General features: G+C 42.1%; 1 protein-coding gene across 5 annotated transcripts in view; it reads left to right on the forward strand.

The window, feature by feature from the left end:
- The window catches only part of FARP1 (FERM, ARH/RhoGEF and pleckstrin domain protein 1), a 217,819-nt gene that overhangs the window by 147,518 nt on the left and 51,648 nt on the right, over positions 1-18,653 (forward strand). The window contains exons 10-13 of one of the 5 annotated variants that reach the window (XM_056555628.1): positions 348-511; positions 8,481-8,549; positions 8,795-8,870; positions 10,975-11,239. In XM_056555628.1, coding sequence (XP_056411603.1) covers positions 348-511; positions 8,481-8,549; positions 8,795-8,870; positions 10,975-11,239 — 574 coding nt within the window. Of the gene's footprint in view, positions 1-347; positions 512-8,480; positions 8,550-8,794; positions 8,871-10,971; positions 11,240-18,653 lie in introns of all 5 variants that reach the window. The other 4 variants (XM_056555629.1, XM_056555627.1, XM_056555631.1 and 1 more) reach the window with 4 other exon arrangements.

Here is an 18,653-nt window from a genome sequence, read left to right on the forward strand (position 1 = left end):
TGTGTAACAGTAATAAAAGGCCTATTGCACTTTTTACCACATTTTTCATAGTATGTTTACTTTTCTTTATTTATGGCAGTTTTTGAATACTGTTAAATGCTTTTAACCTACAACAATTGGTGCAAGGGGACTTGTGATAGTAGCACAAAATTATATAGCAGTGTTCCCCAACCTGTGGCTCTCAAGCTGTTGCAAAACTACGATTACCATCATGTCCAGACAGCCTTTGGCAAGTTGGGGAACACTGATGTACAGTATCTCCTTGACTATTAAATCTGAGAGAACCTAATTTTTATGGAATTTCATTTTCATGCATCATCATAGCGCCCATGTTTTTTTTTGTTCAGAGTTCTTACCAAGATACTTTGGAATTCATGATGGCTAGTCGGGATTTCTGCAAATCATTCTGGAAAATATGTGTTGAGTACCATGCCTTTTTCAGGCTATTTGAGGAACCCAAACCAAAGCCAAAGCCAGTTCTTTTTAGTCGAGGTTCTTCTTTTAGATTCAGGTAAGGATTTGGCAATTTCTTTGGCAATGTATTGGATTTGTCAGAATAAGGGCAGATTTCCACACTTTTTTACAAGCTTTTTTTTTTCTTTTTTTTTTTAAACTACCGCTGTAGTTTTTGAGCGAATGTCAAAAGTGGATCTTGAAGGAAGGAGAAGTATATGTTTTACTTTTATTTCCCATTCCTTTTAAATACACTTTTGACTTTGGCTCAAAAAGTGCAGTGGCAGTTTTCCAAAAGAAGACAGAAAAAAGTGTGTGGAAACCTAGTCTAAATATAGCTATGTTATATTTTGAGTCAGTGATGATTTTATTACTCTACATTTCTGTTACATGTACTTTTTTATTGGTCTCCTTTTTATTGTTCTGTTAAAGTAAACCTTGTTGCTTTACTCATTCACACCGACCCCCCTGAAATTCTCCCACACAATTATACTCTTTAGCACAAATTCAGAAACCATAAGGACAAGAATGTGTAATTACGTTACACGCAGACTATCACTACTGTTTTCATACATGGCCAACTGATTTCTAATTACTATAAACAATACCTTTTATGTACATTGTATATTTGGTGCGTTTGCGAATGTACATTCACATGGAAACAAATTTTAGCAATATGTGTGCATAAGATATATGTACATCAGCCTAGACAAATGAACATCCAAGTAGAGTGATTACCATAAGAATACTTAATACTTTTCACTGCACACATTATTGGGCCATTCTTACAACCCTACCATAGCCAGACATTTATTTATTTATGTGCCAAATAATGACAAATCATAACCATAATAATCAACAATAGATTAGCCACAGCAGAAAAGTTGAAAAGCAAAAAAAATATCTGTTAGGCCCCTTTCATGCTGCCGGCAGTGTGAATGTACCCTTAAAAATTAATATGCTAGACTTTTAAAGGGGTACTCTAATAAAAAGTATTTTTGAACAATTTGCTCAGGCTGCCTGAATTTAAAAAAACAAAAACCCTTTACTTTACCTCCCGCTCTCCTAAGGTGCCTTTGGTATCGCGGCCACGGCATCTGGTTCTGGGGCCGTGGATGTCGTAGTGCAGCAGCGAATTACTGGCCACAGTGTTGAGTGGCTGAGCGGCAATGTGATTTATTGAGCCCCTATCTTCTTCCTGTTGCCAGGGCTCAATACGTCACGTTGCCACTCTTGCAAATTTTTGACTGAGGAGGGACACCAGCAATTCACTGAACTGCACTGTAACATCCTGGGCCTCAGAACCAGGAAGATGATCACACTGGAGGCTGGAACAGTAATACCGGAGGCATCAAGGGAACGTGGGAAATAAGTAGAGGTTTATTTTTTTTTTTTTTTATGCAGGCAGTCTCACAGCCTTGTTAAAAGATGCTTAAGTATAACATTGCAAAATACAGTGTTGGACAGTGTTTGGTGTGCAGTGGAACCACAACACCCAGCACGTTACCTGTGCAAGTGTGTCTTGAAGTTTTGCCTCGTGAAAAGAAGCTGTGTGAAATCAAATGGATTAGGGCCTTTCTTATTTAATCTTTATTATCTATGTATGAAAGTAGTCTTCAGTTCTAAAACATGATAATCACTACATCTAGAGCAAAGTGGGAGGTTCTCTGTGAGCATTCACTTCTATCTGTTGTCCCCCTCCTCCATTTACAAGTTATTGTGCTGAGGCATTATGTGCCCAATATGCTAACTACGGCATAGACTGTCATATGAACAGCCACCATAGCTCTGTTCTTAATAGCGAGCGCGCACTCGGGTTCATGCTCTGTTGACAGCTGAGCAGTGGAGACCACAGTATATGGATCGTCACGGAGGCGATCACCACTGCTCAGTAGACAACCCAAACCTCAGTGCTCTTACATTTGCAAAAAATAGTATTGGTGACTGACCAGATGAGTCTAGTTCCTAGTTAGCATATTAGATGCAGAAGCTAACTGCACCAATATACAATGGCAGCTGTGAGGTGATGCTAACAGCTGAATTTTTCAAAGGACATAAGTTCTTTTTAACAACATGATCAACTGGGTGTAGTGCTATAGATGGTCTAATATATGGGCCGGTTGTCTGGATTTGTTGAATCATTATTTGCAGAGAAGAATAGTGTTCTATTGATGCAGCAGAGGGTCAGTGTTTAATCGGTGCAGTCACAAGCCTGAAGCTAGTACTTGTAAAGTTGCTACATAAACCTAATACATTGTTCTAAAGACACAGAACGTGATTCTATTTTATATCCTCTTCCCCAGGCAAATTGTACTACTTGCAAGTACTTGAAACAAGTCTGATTCATTGTGACATAATGGCACAAACTTTGTCTCGAGAGACCATCCAAATAAATCATCTTTGCTTTTGGAATGCAAGATGTAGTAGATAAGATTTATATCTTTAAAGCGACACTCCAGGTCAGCACTATATTCGTCTCCTTGCATAAATACAATGGGTCAAAAAAGTATTTAGTCAGCCACCAGTTGTGCAAGTTCTCCCACTTAAAAGGATGAGCGAGGCCTGTAATTTTCATCATAGGTATACTTCAACTATGAGAGACATAATGAGAAAAAAAATCGATAAAATCACATTGTCTAATTTTTAAAGAATTTATTTGCAAATTATGATGGAAAATAAGTATTTGGTCAAGAACAATGATCATTGTCATACTGAAAGACCCAGACGCGTTTCATTGTAAATGCCCTTGCTGATGGAAGAGGTTTTCACTCAAAATCTCATGATACATGGCCCCATTCATTCCTTTACATGGATCAGTCCTCCTGGTCTCTTAGCAGAAAAACAGCCCCAAAGCATGATGTTTCCACCCCCATGCTTCACAGGAGGTATGGTGTTCTTTGGATACAACTAAGCATTATTTCTGCTCCAAACACGAGTTGAGTTTTTACCAAAAAGTTCTACTTTGGTTTCATCTGACCATATGACATTCTCCAAATACTCTTCTGGATCATCCAAATGCTCTCTAGCAAACTACAGACCGGCAGGACATGTACTGGCTTAAGCAGGGGATACGTCTGGCACTGTATGATTTGAGTCCCTGGCGGCGTAGTGTGCTACTGATCTTAGCCTTTGTTACTTTGGTCCCAGCTCTCTGCAGGTCAGTCACTAGGCCCCCCCCCCATGTAGTTCTGGGAATTTTGCTCACCGTTCTTGTGATCATTTTGACACCACGGGGGGACATCTTGTGTGGAGCCCCAGATCGAGGGAGATTATCAGTGGTCTTGTATGTCTTCCATTTTCTAATAATTGCTCCCACAGTTGATTTCTTTACACCAAGCTGCTTGCCTATTGCAGATTCATTCTTCCCAGCCTTGTGCAGGTCTACAATTTTGTTTCTGGTGTCCTTCGACAGCTCTTTGGTCTTGGCCCTAGTGGAGTTTGGAGTGTGACTGTTTGAGGTTGTAGACAGGTGTCTTTTATACTGATAACAAGTTCAAACAGATGCCATTAATACAGGTAACAATTGGAGGACAGAGGAGACTCTTAAAGAAGAAATTACAGGTCTGTGAGAGACAGAAATCTTGCTTGCTTTTAGGTGACCAAATACTTATTTTACACCATAATTTGCAAATACATTCTTTAAAAATCAAACAATGTGATTTTATGGTGTTTTTTTTCTCATTATGTCTCTCTTAGTTGAGGTATACCTATGATGAAAAGTACAGGCCCCTCTCATCTTTTTAAATGGGAGAACTTGCACAATTGGTGGCTGACTAAATGCTTTTTTTGCCCCTCTGTATGGTGAGGATAAACAGCTACTCTGCTCCCCCCTCTTACCAGGTATTCTGTTTTCACAATAGGAGCATGGTGAACACCAGCTCTAGTCCCAGCTGCATTGCCAATTTGAATAGTGCTTTCTGTGAATGCTGGAAGTAATTTTGCCATTGTAAGTCAATGAGATGCTCAGCGATTGTCCTTAGAGTTACAATAAAGGTGAATTGTCTAATCACACTGGAGAGCAGTGGAGACTGGAAGTGGTGATCTGTTGGGACACCAGAGTACCTGATACGGGTGGGCGTAGGGCAGCCGTTTACCAATACCATGCTTATGCTGCGAGGGAAATATAGCGTTTTCTGGTACATAGGCACTAATGGCCTATTCGAACGGCCTAATGAAATTAATGTTTCCTTACTTTACCCTTTAACCCATATTGTTACCATCTCCGTTATTGTCTGTATACAATTTAATGCTCAGACTCTACATGCCCTCAGATTTAGCACTAGCGTTGAAGAATATAAACTGAAGCCACTTTATTAGGTACAGCTATATACTGTAGCCCAGGACCCACCTTTGCTCTCAGAAAAGCCTGAATTTATTCTGTTGTGTATTTTACATGATACTAGAAATATTTCTTAGAGATTCTATTCCATGTTGATGTGATGACACAATTGCTGCATATTTGTTAACAGTTCATTTATACTGCAGCACTGGATCTCAGAAGTGCACTATTGACTACAGTCTGTTAGAGTACATTTAACATGTCATTTTTGTGCATGTGCTTTAAGACATTGGGTATAACTGTGCTAGAATTGCTCAGATGATGTTGCTATAAAAGGATAATACTCAGTGAGGATTGTAGGTATTTTTACAAAGCTGCATCAATATGAAGGGACATTGTGTGATGCAAAAAAACATTTCTCACACCATTTAATGATCATTAGTGTAAATCAGTGACACAAGGCAGGATGGATTGACATACAGTACTCTTGTGGTATAGAAACGATCTATGTAACAGTAAAAGATTCCATCAAACTATGGTACAGCACTGTCCTTTGAATAAAAAATTAAGTGTTAGCATTAAGTTTAGCAAAGTCCTATTCATAGACACATCTGAAATAGTGATACAGCATTACAGTTCCTATTAAAGGAGAACTCTGTGCTGCTGGAATCGCTCTCCCGTCATCCTGCCCTGGTCTTCTTCCAGATTCTGGGGCCTGACACATCACACTGTGCTAAGGTAATTACTGGCTGCAGCGATGTCCCACCTCGGCATGCGATGGGGTGAACGTCAGTGTAATGTATTGAGCCAGGGCCTGTCTTTCTTCCTGACACCTGAGCCCACTACAGCTCTGCCTATCACTACCCTGTTTAGTGTCTGAATGTATTACAGCTTAATGGGATGTACCATGTGAGCTTAGTAGCTCCCCACCTAATAAATGCCAAAAAATAGGGAAAACTGGGGTATGACTTGAGAAGATAAAATGTAACTTTTATTCGAAGGTTATACAGATAAAAACATGTAATCCCAACAGAACATACTACAAATAAATGTGAAATGCAAACGCATAAAAAATTATCCTTTGCAAAGGACTAGTGTCCATATGTGGAAAGGATTTTCCACTTTATAAGTCTCTTATTGCACTGTATGAACTTGTGCCCTGAGATCTATCAAACTTGGTTTCATTGATAGTATAAAGAGATGGCACACCTGGGACATGCATACATGGGGGGTATGTGTAGGATATAATAAAACCTGTATAAGTCAATAACAGCAATTTGTCTTTTGTAGGGGCGGCTAGTGAGCACTATCCCTAGACCACCTACACCGCCCTATCATGTGATGCATCCCCAATCCCTAAACACACCTCACCCTAGCTGTGTGTTTAGTGTTTGCTCTCTTCGTGAAATATTTGCAACATATCATGTCATTTCAGTAAACAGGTTTTGTATGTATGGCACTTTATGTATATGAGTACTGTGATGTGATTCTGATCGTTGCCCATCCAAGACAACCAGTGGGTCTAACTTATAATGAAAGATGACATGTTATAAGAGATTTTTTTTATTTATAATCTTAACTCTTTAATAATTTTAATAACAGTTTTATTAGCAAAAATGCTGGAGATTTCATGAGGTGCTCATCTATGTATGTACATTAATTTAACAGCAGCAAAGCCGCAGTGGATACAGTATGTGTTAATGTACCCTTAAAGAATAAGACAGAGTAAAAAAGGGTTAGAATGGAAAAATAGGATAGGGAGAGAAAGATAAATAGACAAAAGATAACCTACGATATATGTAAATGTAGACTTTAGATAAGTGGTACGAAAGGTGTCTGTAGTTTTGATTTGTGTCCACACCTTAAGAAAGAATCCTTGTCTAGTAGTTCCTCCATTATCATTACACTGTTCCCTGAATCTATCCACCTATTGATGACAGCTCTGTGGATCTCTAATGACAAAGAGTCCCAGAAGAAGCCGCAAACATGAAGACTCATCTGGTTAACACTGATCTGGTTAAGTAAGAAATGTAGTGACAGCAGAGCAGTTGATGGAGTGTTAGGTACCCCTGCCTCTCAGAAGAGGGATACATATGTACTGTAATGGGAAACTGATCACAACAAAATAACAACTTATGGTTATTTCACGGGCCTGACAGATTAGCCCAGATTTATCAAACTGCGTGAGAGAAAAAATTTAGTGATTTTCCCACAGCAACCAATCACAGCTCAGCTAACAAGCTCTGGTAAAGTGAAACCTGACCTGTGATTGGTTGCTGTGGGAAAATTACTCAATTTATATTCTCACACAGTTTGATAAATCTGGGCCTTTATCTTTAAAGGATATGAGATTGTACATATGTTTGTCTAGCCTGATTGTCGAACTGTGCATCTAAGTCTCCTGTTTATCTGTCTGGCTTGGGGCAACATCCTAGATTGGTAAAGGATCACCTAGACGAGATACACAGCAAAATCCAGACCCAGAGTAAGTCATGTTTCAATGGTAGTGATAGTAAGTAGCTTCAGGGATAATGGGGGGGGGGGGGGGGTTTATCAAAACCTGTCCATAGGAAAAGTTGCTGAGTTGCCCATAGCAAACTATCAGCTTGTTTCTTTCATTTTTGAATGGGCCTCTGAAAAATGAAAGAAGCAATCTGATTGGTTGCTATGGGGAATTTAGCAACTTTCCCTCTGGACAGGTTTTGATAAATCTCTCCTATATGCTGAAAAGTAAAAATAAGAAGTGTTAATACCTGGAAGGTATGTTGGGTTGTTACAGTTGGTATGTTGGATTGTTGTAGTGGGGCCCCAGCCTAAGATATATGGGAGTAGAGAGTGCGGCAAAAAGAACCCTTGAGACCGGCACTGCGACTATTAGGAGTGGTAATGCTGTAATCCAGGTAGTGGAGGAAGCAATGATGAAGTCCAGGTAGTGATAAAGATCCTCAGCAGGATCATTTATTGACAAAAGATAAAGGATCCTTTATCTTTTGTCAATAAATGATCCTGCTGAGGATCTTTATCACTACCTGGACTTCATCATTGCTTCCTCCACTACCTGGATTACAGCATTACCACTCCTAATAGTCGCAGCGCCGGTCTCAAGGGTTCTTTTTGCCGCACTCTCTACTCACATTTCTACAGGACGACTTGGGTCGACTCCTGCAACCCACTGGCTTGACAGCGTCTCTAGGATTGATGGTATCCCATGTTGCTGGGGTTATATGCCTATTACTACCGTCTTGAGGTGAGCGGCCATCTATAAGCCCCGTGGGGTCATCCCCTTATTCCCCCCACCTCCTACACATATATTTTGGGGTAATACACGAGGCGCCGCCCGTTGGTCTTTCTCTTTTCTCTTTTATACAGATTCTAAGAGATATGGGCCATTTCATAACACTCTTGCCACAAAGTTGTAAAACAGAAGTGGGGAAAAAAGCATAGAAGAAATAGTCTGTGAGTGGATAGGATGCACAGAAGTGGGCATATGGGTTTCGGGGTTATATGACCCTCCAAGGATAACCAATGCTTTACAGGGCCATAATGAAGCTACGTTAGAAGTCATGCCCATTGGTACAGCCTTAGGTCAGGAAGGCCCATGTACCCTGTTCCTAAAGTTAAGTAGGTAGTGCAGTGTTCTGGTGGATATGAGTAGGGTTGCCAAAACTGTACACAACTGTATCCATAATATTTACATATTCCTTTTAGTCACATAATATGCATTAAACAATATATATTTCTTTATTAGTGGCCGAACGCAAAAGCAAGTTTTGGATTATGTGAAAGAAGGAGGACACAAAAAAGTACAGTTTGAAAGGTAAGGGTTTTAAAGTACTTTATAGATGGTATTGAATACTTAGGGTTTATACAGTGCAACACTAATCCTGAACAGACTGCTCATTACTGTTGTATTCAGCTGTTGTCATTGTTTAGGTGGTGTATATGTCATTGCTGTTACTATAATATTTTCAAAGATTGTTTTAGTTTTGTTGCCCTAGTACAGTTGAAAAGTTGTGTAGTATAGGCAATTCCTGTATTCTAACTTCTTTATTTTTCTTTTAGGAAGCACAGCAAGCTTTGTTCTATAAGAAGTTTATCTACCCCCTCATCTGATCAGATTTTAGAGGTGCCAAAACAAGTTAGTAATTCTAGTACATGGTTTCTCCTTTGAGTTTGTCTGTTAAAGCTTTTTTTTCTATGGTACAAATATTATACTTAACAAACAATCTTAAAATCCCTTCTGGTTTACATGGAGATTGCATTACATGTAGTTTGGATATGTGCAGTAAAATCCGATATAATTTACACAATTCTTAATAGAAGAAACCGCAGCCAAATAACTTTACTCATTGAATAGTTGCGCTATTTCAGCACTGCATTTTTATTTTTTTTATTTTTAAAAGGTACCTGTCAGCAAATAAACTGTTCTAAACTAAAACAGGCTATGTTCCCTAACTACCCCTCCAGCCCTTTAAAAGCTGTGTATCATACCTTTCTTTTTGCTCACATAGTGCAATCTCCCAGCAGGAGAAAGTGGGCGTTTCCCAGAAGGCATGACATCACTGAAGCCTGCTGGGGGACCACTTCTGCCCTCACATGGTTGCAGAGCGGTGATGAATAGAAGACTTCAGGCTCTGTGCATGTTTCAGTCTGTGTTGCCATCAGTGAGGCTCTCCTGCAGCCTTCAGTCAGTGCATCTTTCTGTGAGAATCTGTGGAGCTTTCACTTTCTGTGCTGCTGACAATCAAGCTCAGTGCAGAGAAGGACTTCCGGAGTTTGGACTCCTTCCACGCTGGGAAGAGACCAAATTCACTGTATTAATTGTGGCAGGGAACAGAACAGATTTATGTTGATAATTTTAAAAGCAAGTGAATGGGAAGGTGTCTGCTAATTACACAAGGAATACTATATTTAAAGTTTTATTTGATGACAGGTACTCTTTAATAAAGCTTGAAAATGCAGGATCTACTGCCGAAATATGCAGAGCAGAGTGTGCTTAAAAGTATTTATTCTTACACTAATTTAGTGATGCAGTTGTGTTCTGTATTATTACAACCATAGTTCGTATAAGGGTATATGCACACAGTGTATTTTCCTGCTTGGTAAAGTACACGGGTGTCAGCACGTGTAAAGTACAGCATTCCTATTAAAACCAGTGGAACATGCGTTGGTCTTATTTTTGTGACAAGTGTTGTAGAATGTAATATGTGCCAATATCTTCTCCAAAAATCACTGTTTACTTACTTTATTGTGTTTCAGCAAAACATTGGGACAAGATAGCAGAGATTTGCAGTGATTTTGCACAAATCTCTGAAAGAACCATAATATAACTGCAACATCTAAACTTACCCATAGTTATTGGAAACATGATTGTTTTACAGGAACAGCCAAGAACCCTATTTAGTCCAGCTCACAAGGGTCAAACATGATTATAGCACAACTTTCACTAAGAATATGCTTGTGAAGCTGCACATACAGTGCACTGGGACTTCACAAGCATATTCTAGGCATACCGTTATAAATAAATTAGGCTTCTTTATACTTTCTTTAAAAAAACAACAACAAAAAACAGCTTTACAATTCCTCCAGGGGTCAGGCTAACAGTCAGAGAGGCCGAGCCTGTGGTCTGCTCTACTCCTGGGCCGCACTGCTCTGTTGCACAGTTAAATGACAGCCATTACACGTGCAGCAGAGATAAACAGAGAAGCCACAGGCAAGCCCTGTGTGTCAATCAACTGCGCGGCGTAGCCCAAGAAAGGCGGTGCAGTCTAATTTTATTCATAACTGTATGCCTAGAATATGCTTGTAAAGCCCTAGTGCACTGGATGTGCAGCTTCACAATCATATTCTTGGTGACAGCGCATTAAGAGTAAAAAATGATTGAACAGGATGTCTATCCTGTAGCATCATGTGGCCTTAGCTTTGCATTGTACAAAAATGGATCAATCAGGATCCTGTTTTGTTTTATTTTTTTTTTAACATGACAGAAAATCCTTAAAATTATGAGGAAGTCTATAAGAAAGTTAAACACATTTGTGTTACAGTATTACAGCTGTAGTCTTGTGGAAACAGTCTTGCTACTGCACTCAAAATGGTCGAATCAATAATTTTTCTTTGCTGCAGCTGACTTTTTTTTTTACACTATTTTATTGTCCCTTTCATTAATAATTGTGAACAGATGTTACAATTTAAAATGTTGATATATATATATATATATATATATATTTTTTTTTTTACAGCAGAGCCCTAAGATAACTCTTGTGCAGAGTTCTCAACCAGATGAGATACAAACTTTAACGCCCTGCAAAGAAGAGAAGTTAGTGACTGAGGTGCTAGTACAACATAAAAGTCCATCTCCCAAGAAAGTACCTTTGGAGAAGAGAACCAAGGAAGGAACACATTTGACTATTGATGGGGAAGAAGTAGCCAAAGACCATATACAGCAGAATATGAAGAATGCACACCAGCCAAGCACAGGTCCAGCATCCCGGGCTGCTCATGGCAGCAGTAACTCAATTCCTTACATTGACTCCAGTGATGTAGATAGCGAATATGATATTCACAGAGCTTTTTTAATACGTTCACAGTCCCAAACAAATGACAAGGATGAGGGTGGTTTTCATTGTAATGGAATCTATAGAACAGATGACTATATTAAACATTCCAAATTGAAGCAACAAATGTCTTCTGTTCGGTCATCTTCAAATATCATTGAAGAATACATTGATGATGACTCGGCTGGCATGTCTTTTTATACTGGCAACAGCCCTAAAATGCCTAGACATAGCTCTTTGATAGATGAAATGTTTAGTGGCCCAGATAGCCGTAGTCCTTTTGCTAGTCCATTGTCACCTGGTAGCAAGGGATCGAGTCCAAATATGAGTTTTAACAGGAGTGGATCTCCAAGATTTGTCACAGAAAATGTATACAATAATAATGGGGCTAGAATTCCAAATAATGGATTTAATAGCTGTGAGTATGAATATGTGCATTATGACACGCCTATAGATAGGCCACATATTCAGAAACTAAAGAGTGGCTACCGCAACCATTCTGATACTGATCCTTTTATCTTAAGTCAAATGGCCTCAACACCTTTAGCAGACCGTAGAGCTGAAGAACAGAGGATAGCCCATCTCACCAAAATGGCTGTCTTAGAATCTAAAATGATGTCAAATGGAGTTTTTGAGACTAGACAATCTAAATACAGTCCAGTATTACGAACTTCTGATAAAGTAGAAGAGCACTTGGGAGGTATACCGATAAATGATGGTTCCACTAGCAGTGGTAGTGAATCAAGTGATACAGATTCAGATATAGGCGATTCTTTTAGTCATCCGCTTGTTTATGGGAACCCAATAGTGTTAAATTCTTCACCAATGCCTAGAAATAATTTTTCATTTGGTAGCCTTCAGCTGGAAGAGTATGCTGAGGAAGTAAATGATGAGGATACTGTACTTAGTTTTAGTGATGAAGATGGTGCCCATGTTTTCAGCTGCTAGGCAGTTGGCAATCCAGTGGCAGTATGATGTTAAGTAAAAACCTGCATGCGATACAGTTGCTTTATGCAATAGTAACTTTTTTTTAGGCCTAGTTTGCACTTTGTTTGTAGTTGGTAGGAATAGCTCTTGAAGTATTTGGAAGTGTATACCGAATGAAGTAATAGATTGTGTGTAGATTTGATCCCGAATGTAGTAGTAGCGCTTAAATTTGACTTTTTTAATTAATGTCCACTGGAAGTATTTGGAATGGACTCTGCAGTAACATATAAGGTGTTGAGCTACAATTGCACTAAATAATTTAGGATAAAGCCTTTTTAGAATTTAACACTCCACACCTTGTATCTTTAGGGTTTTTGTAGAGTTTTTGTAGAGGACCAGTGTAAAAGATGGTAACTAAGCCTTAGTGAACAATAAGCCATAAATTACCAGGTTTCTTGTTTATGTTCAGTGTTGAATATACTTCGCTGTTTGCAGTGCCTACTAAACTCAATGAAGAGTTATATAAATGGCCATGATGGATTGTAGAACTCTTAGAAACTTTTATTTTCTTCTTTAAGAAATTTGTGCAGAGTAGCTTTATTATTTTGAATGCCTATTTGAGGATTTTGATATTTGGTCTCTCAGAGAAAATGTATAGACACGTGAAGCATCATAGATATACTTGCATTATCTTCACCCGTTAAAGCTTTTTATAAGTTCTACAAATTAACACCACATTATGTTTATAGATTATACATTGTTTCAGAAGGCTAAAATTCTTTAACAATGTTGGGGCTGGTTGTGCATAACATGTCTAAGTGCTTTGGCTTATTATCCATTGCTTGTACACACTGACAGCATTTAGGGACTCGTCAAACAGAATATTTACATTTAGTTAGTAAATAAAATATGGGTTAGGAATAGTTGTGTAACCCACATACAGGGAAATGTGTTGTTCTAGGGGACTTAAAAAATTGTAAATCTGGCATCCATTGGTCATGTCAGATGCTAGAATATTAAATATTCCCTTATATCAAATATATATTGGAATGTAAAAATACAAATCTTTCCACATCTTAACGCTATAATATACTTCAAATATAAAAAATGGTACTCTCTCTTTTAAAGGGGTACTCTGCCCTAGATATCTTACTCCTTATGCAAAGGATAGGGGTTAAGATTTGATTGTTGAGGTATCCCCCGCGATCTCCGGCCCGGCACCCTAGAAATTAGATGCACATAGCAAACTCCACTTCTTGCCAGATTACGAACGACCATGGCCACCCAAAGCCTAGCACAGCCGGCGTTCTGAACATAAATGTTCAGAACACCGGGTGTCGGGCTGGAGACCGCATGGGGTCCCAGCTGCCAGACCTTCCACAATCAAACATCTTATCACCTATCCTTTTGAATAGGGGATACGTTTTTAGGGGCGGAGTACCCCTTAAGCCTGAAAGTTGACTATATTCTTTTTAAAGTTTCTATAAAAGTCTAGGTGCATGTTCTTGTGATAACTAGGTAGTGTGGTACTTATGATGAGAATAAAAACAAAAGAAGTGCCAACTGTATCAGGCAATAGATTAAGGGCATTTGTCAGGACATATATAGCATATGCTTTAATGTGTTGATCCTTTTTCAACTTTTAATCATTTCTTTTTCAAAACCATACTTTGGGCATGTTCTCAGTTACACAGTCCTTTCTTGAAATGGTCAAATATCTAAAATAGTATCAAACGGCAGGAACAAAGCAGGATAAACGGGCACTGAGACTTGGTGAGTAATTAATAACATTTATTTTCCCACAATGCAACGTGTTTCATGGGCGGGGCTGCTTCCTCAGGCCCCGCCCATGAAACGCATTGCATTGTGGAAAAATAAATTTCTCGGTCGGCTCCATTGGGGGACACAGAGATCTTGCTGACAGGTAGGATATACCCCGCCTACTGGCTCTTGGTAGGATATACCCTGCCTACTGACTCTGAGCTAATCAGTTTTAGCTTAGTGTCAGTAGGAGGCAGACACAGGTCTTCTTTTTTTTTCTTCTTGCTAGGGCCTGTAATTAGGTTCTTCTTTCCTTTTCTTTTCTGGGTTTTAGGTGAGGGTTCAGGAGCATGGCGCTATCTGTTCCCCCATATGCGGTTAAGGGGCACGGGGCATAGAGTATGCTCCATTAACCCCTTCCCACCAACGGCCAGTGCTTGGGGTTGCACCTTGGGTCTGGGTCCCCCTATCTTCACTGCCCGTCCCGCTGTCTCAGCCTGATATGATGCAGATGACCATAGCTGGCTGAAGACATAATAGGGGAGTATGGATGTATGCAGGGTGAATATATTCCTCTACCCTCCCAATCCATTCCCCCCCCCCCCCCCCCCCACACACTCCTATCCTCATATTCCCTATCCCTTTCTGGGCCTTTGGGGGGACTTTTCAGTCTTTATTGGGGCTGGGGATGGTGATCTGGCAGGGCTCTCTATCTGCACTTCTCACTCCCCGACACTGCTTACTTCCTTGCCGTGCAGCCTGTGATTTTTCTTTCTTCTGTGCCCTGACCGCAGCCCCTGTCAGCAGGGACGCGGTCGGACGCATTTTTACAGTACTTTCACCCGCTCCTCGGGCAGTGCACATGGCAGGTGGGAGTGTACTTGAGAGCGTGGCTGCTGCATGGTCCGGGACTTAGCTCCGCCCCTCCCTTTGCTTGGGTGGGCTGGCGGGGCTCCCGCCCTCCTCCTGCTACCGGACTGTAATCTTCTTGTGTGCGCACCAAGGGTCACTGATGCGCCTATCAGCTGGGTGTGCGTGCTTTGGAGGGTGGGTCATCTGCTGTACTCCTCCCTTTCCTCCTCCAGTGGGGTCCATCCTGGTGTGGAGGTCACTTCCTGGGTCTGTGCAGCTCAAACCTCCCCTTCCATCCTCTGCGGACTATCTGACTTCAGCTGCTGCCTGCTTCTCAGCTCCATCTGCTGGACAGAGGACCTGGATGAGATTGCTCCATTTTATTTGCTGTCTCCCTGTTTACTAGCTCCTATGTCTGACCCCAGACCCAAACTTTCTCCCAGACAGGCAGCCGCAGCCCTAGTCACCTACTACTCTTGTGTGGGCTGCAAGACCAAAATGCCTGGTGGTTCCACTGAATCCACCTTGTCCGCCACACGCACTATTCCTTCTGTACCTGCTTCTCAGGATTACCCCCTGGAACGCGCGTTATCCACCCCTCCTCCAGAGTGGGTTTCCTCCCTCCTCCAGAGTGGGTTTCCTCCCTTTCCCAGTCAATCTCCGAACTGGTTAGGGTCTCCAGGACAGTGGTTTCAGCCTTGGAGCGGTCTTCCGGTGATCATCCCAGGTCTCCGACTCACCGTTCCAGGTCCAATACGCCTCAGTCTAAGGCAACCTACGTACGCTCCCACTCTCCAGGGGAATTAGCGGATGACGTGTCGGACACCACCTCGGATCAAGAAGAACACTCTGCTGTGTCTGATATGATGGACAGTTTGGTGTCAGCCATCAGGGACACTTTTAATCTAGAAGTCCCAAGAACTTCGGATCCTGATACGGAAGTTTCTTTTCGCCACTCTCGTCATTCCCCCAAGGCTTTCAGCTCTCATGGTGAATTTGATGCCTTGCTAGACGTGGCTTGGAAGCATCCAGATAAACAGTTTCCAGAGACCAAGAGGATCCAAGCTGAGTTTCCCTTCCCTCATGATCTGATTTCCAAGTGGTCGACGCCGCTGACAATTGATCCCCCGGTTTCGAGTCTGTCCAAGTCGACTACTCTGCCTCTGGCAGATGCAGTGTCCTTTAAGGATACGGCGGACAAGAAAATCGAGAACTTGGTGAAGTTTGCCTTTGAAGCAGCAGGTTTGTCCTTGTTACCTACCTTTGTTTCCGCCTGGGTATCCAAGGCCATCTCGGTTTGGGCTTCTCAGCTGCACCAAGGCATCCTGTCCGGCGCTCCTCGAGAGGACTTGGCGGATCTTGCTCGTCAACTCTCTTAGGCCGGTAACTTCCTCTGTTTGGCTGCTTTGGAGTCCGCATGATGTACGGCCTTTGCCTCACGTAACTTGGTTGCTATTCGTCGCGCCATGTGACTGAAGGAGTGGGATGCTGATGTTGCTTTGAAAAAATCTAAGTTACCCGTCTCAGGTTCTCAGCTTTTTGGGAAATGGCTAGATGGCAGAGAGAGATAAAAGCTCTCTGCTGCCACAGGACAAACCCCACCGCTCTGACCTCCGTTGGAAGACTGCTTGCTTTCCGCCATTTCGGTCCTTGGCATCAGGTCGCCCTCCCAAACACGGAAAGTCCCCCTTCCTTCAAGGCACGTCCTTCCTGGGAGCAAGACAACCATGCTGGTGGTTTCTCAGCCAAGTCCGGTAACCGTAAGCCTCCCTCTTCCTGAAGGGACGCCCCCACCCCACTCGGGTGGGAGGACGTCTGTCTCTTTTCTGGGACATTTGGCTAGTGCAGGTTCAGGACTCCTGGGTTCGGGACGTCATATCCGATGGTTACCGGATAGAGTTTGCTTCTTTTCCCCGGGACCGGTTCTTCCGATCCCGTCCTCCTCGTCCCCCTTTGGCAGCTACCTTTCAGGTTGCTTTGAGTACCCTCCTTGCTTAGGGGACGATTGTTCCAATTCCTCCAGGGGAGCGTTTTTCATTTTTCTTCACATCCCCATTTTTCCTGCCCATTAGTGATTCCTCCGCTTTACTGTTCCGGCAGGTCACTTCAACTTGGTTCTTGGTGCTTTGAGGGAAGCTCAGTTTGAACCTCTTCGGGATTCTTCCCTTTGTGTTCTTTCCTGGAAGGTTGCCTTCCTCATCGCCATTACCTCCATTAGGAGGGTCTCTGAGCTGGCGTCTGTCTCTTGTCGCTCTTCCTTTTTGGTCCTTAACCAGCTTCAAAAACTTTACCACTCCAAAGGAATTCTATTCAGGCGCAAAAGAACATCAAAGATGGAAATAATATTGGACACTGTTTATTCAGAACAACGCGTTTCAATGCCAGGACTGGCTTCTTCTTCAGGTTAATAAAAAAGCACAAAAAAATTGACATTCTTTCCCAAGGTGGTCTCCTCCTTTCACGTGAACAAGGAGATTGTTCTTCCTTCCTTCTGTCCAGCTCCATTCATTGTCACAACGTGGTTTGTGCTGTCCGGCTCTATCTGTCCGTCACCTCCTCTTCCCAGCAGGGTGACGCTTTCTTTGTGATTCCGGAGGGTCTTCGCAAGGGTCTCCCAGCTTCCAAGGCGACCATTTTGCCATGGATCCATTCCACTATTCCGGAATCGTACCATCTTAAAGGAAAGGTCCCACCCTTTCAGGTGTGCACATTCCATGCGTTCCGTTGGGGCTTCTTGGGTGCTACGCAATAGGGCTTTGGCCTTTGCAAGTCTGCAAGGTGGCCACTTGATCGTCTTTGCACACCTTCTCCAGATTCTACCAGGTGCACACTTTTGTATCCGCTGACACCGGTTTGGGTCGCAAGGTGTGGCAGGCAGCAGTGGCTCAGACCTTTACCTGATTCTGTTGTGGGTACTTTTCCCACCCCGTGAACTGCTCTGGTATGTTCCATGGTCTCTGTGTCCCCCAATGGAGCCGACCGAGAAAAGTAGATAATTTTTATCCTTACCGTAAAATCTCTCTCTCGGAGGATCCATTAGGGGCACAACACCCACCCCTTTGTTTTGGTTACTATGGTTCGGTTTTTCTGTCCGAGGGGTTGTGTTTGGTTCTTTTTTTATCTGGTTCCCTTTGACACCTGCTGGGTTCCTTTTCTGTTGGTCCTCTCCTACTGCTTTGGGACTTAACTGATTAGCTCAGAGTCAGTAGGTGGGGTATATCCTGCCAGGAAGGGCCGACTTCTTTTTGTATGCCTAGTGTCGGCCTCCTAGTGGCAGCAAGATATACCCACGGTCTCTGTGTCCCCCAATGGATCCTCCGAGAAAGAGATTTTATGGTAAGCATAAAAAAAATCTACTTTTTAGTAGTACCTCCCCTAGTCTCAGCACCTGTTTATCCTGCTTTGTTCCCGGAGGTATGGCCGCTGTTTGATGCTGTTTACCTAGTGTGAAGTGGCTGCAGAGACCTTGTCTTCCTTCACACATTGCCCCATGGTTGTACTTTGATTGGAGCACAACCGCTAGTGGTAAGCGCAATCCACACTGAGCGTTACAATATACTGAGGGTAATGCACCACAGAGCGCATCCTGTTCTTTTGTTTTTCAGTTAAATATCTAATTTCATACTGGAAAAGCCAGTCAAAAAACTGCCTCCTGGCATACATAGCAGCCTGGCTGTGACCACTCGTCATCACCTACGTCATGGACCCACTTCATGATTGACAGGTCTGCAAATCTAAAGCAGCTGGGATGGCTCCCTCGCTGTCTGTGTTTGCTTCACAGACTCCTTGTGTGAGGAAAAGTGTGTGTGTGTGGGGGGGTACACTGC

Source organism: Hyla sarda, chromosome 2 (genome assembly GCF_029499605.1).
Source record: "Hyla sarda isolate aHylSar1 chromosome 2, aHylSar1.hap1, whole genome shotgun sequence".
Taxonomy (NCBI): Eukaryota; Metazoa; Chordata; class Amphibia; order Anura; family Hylidae; genus Hyla; species Hyla sarda.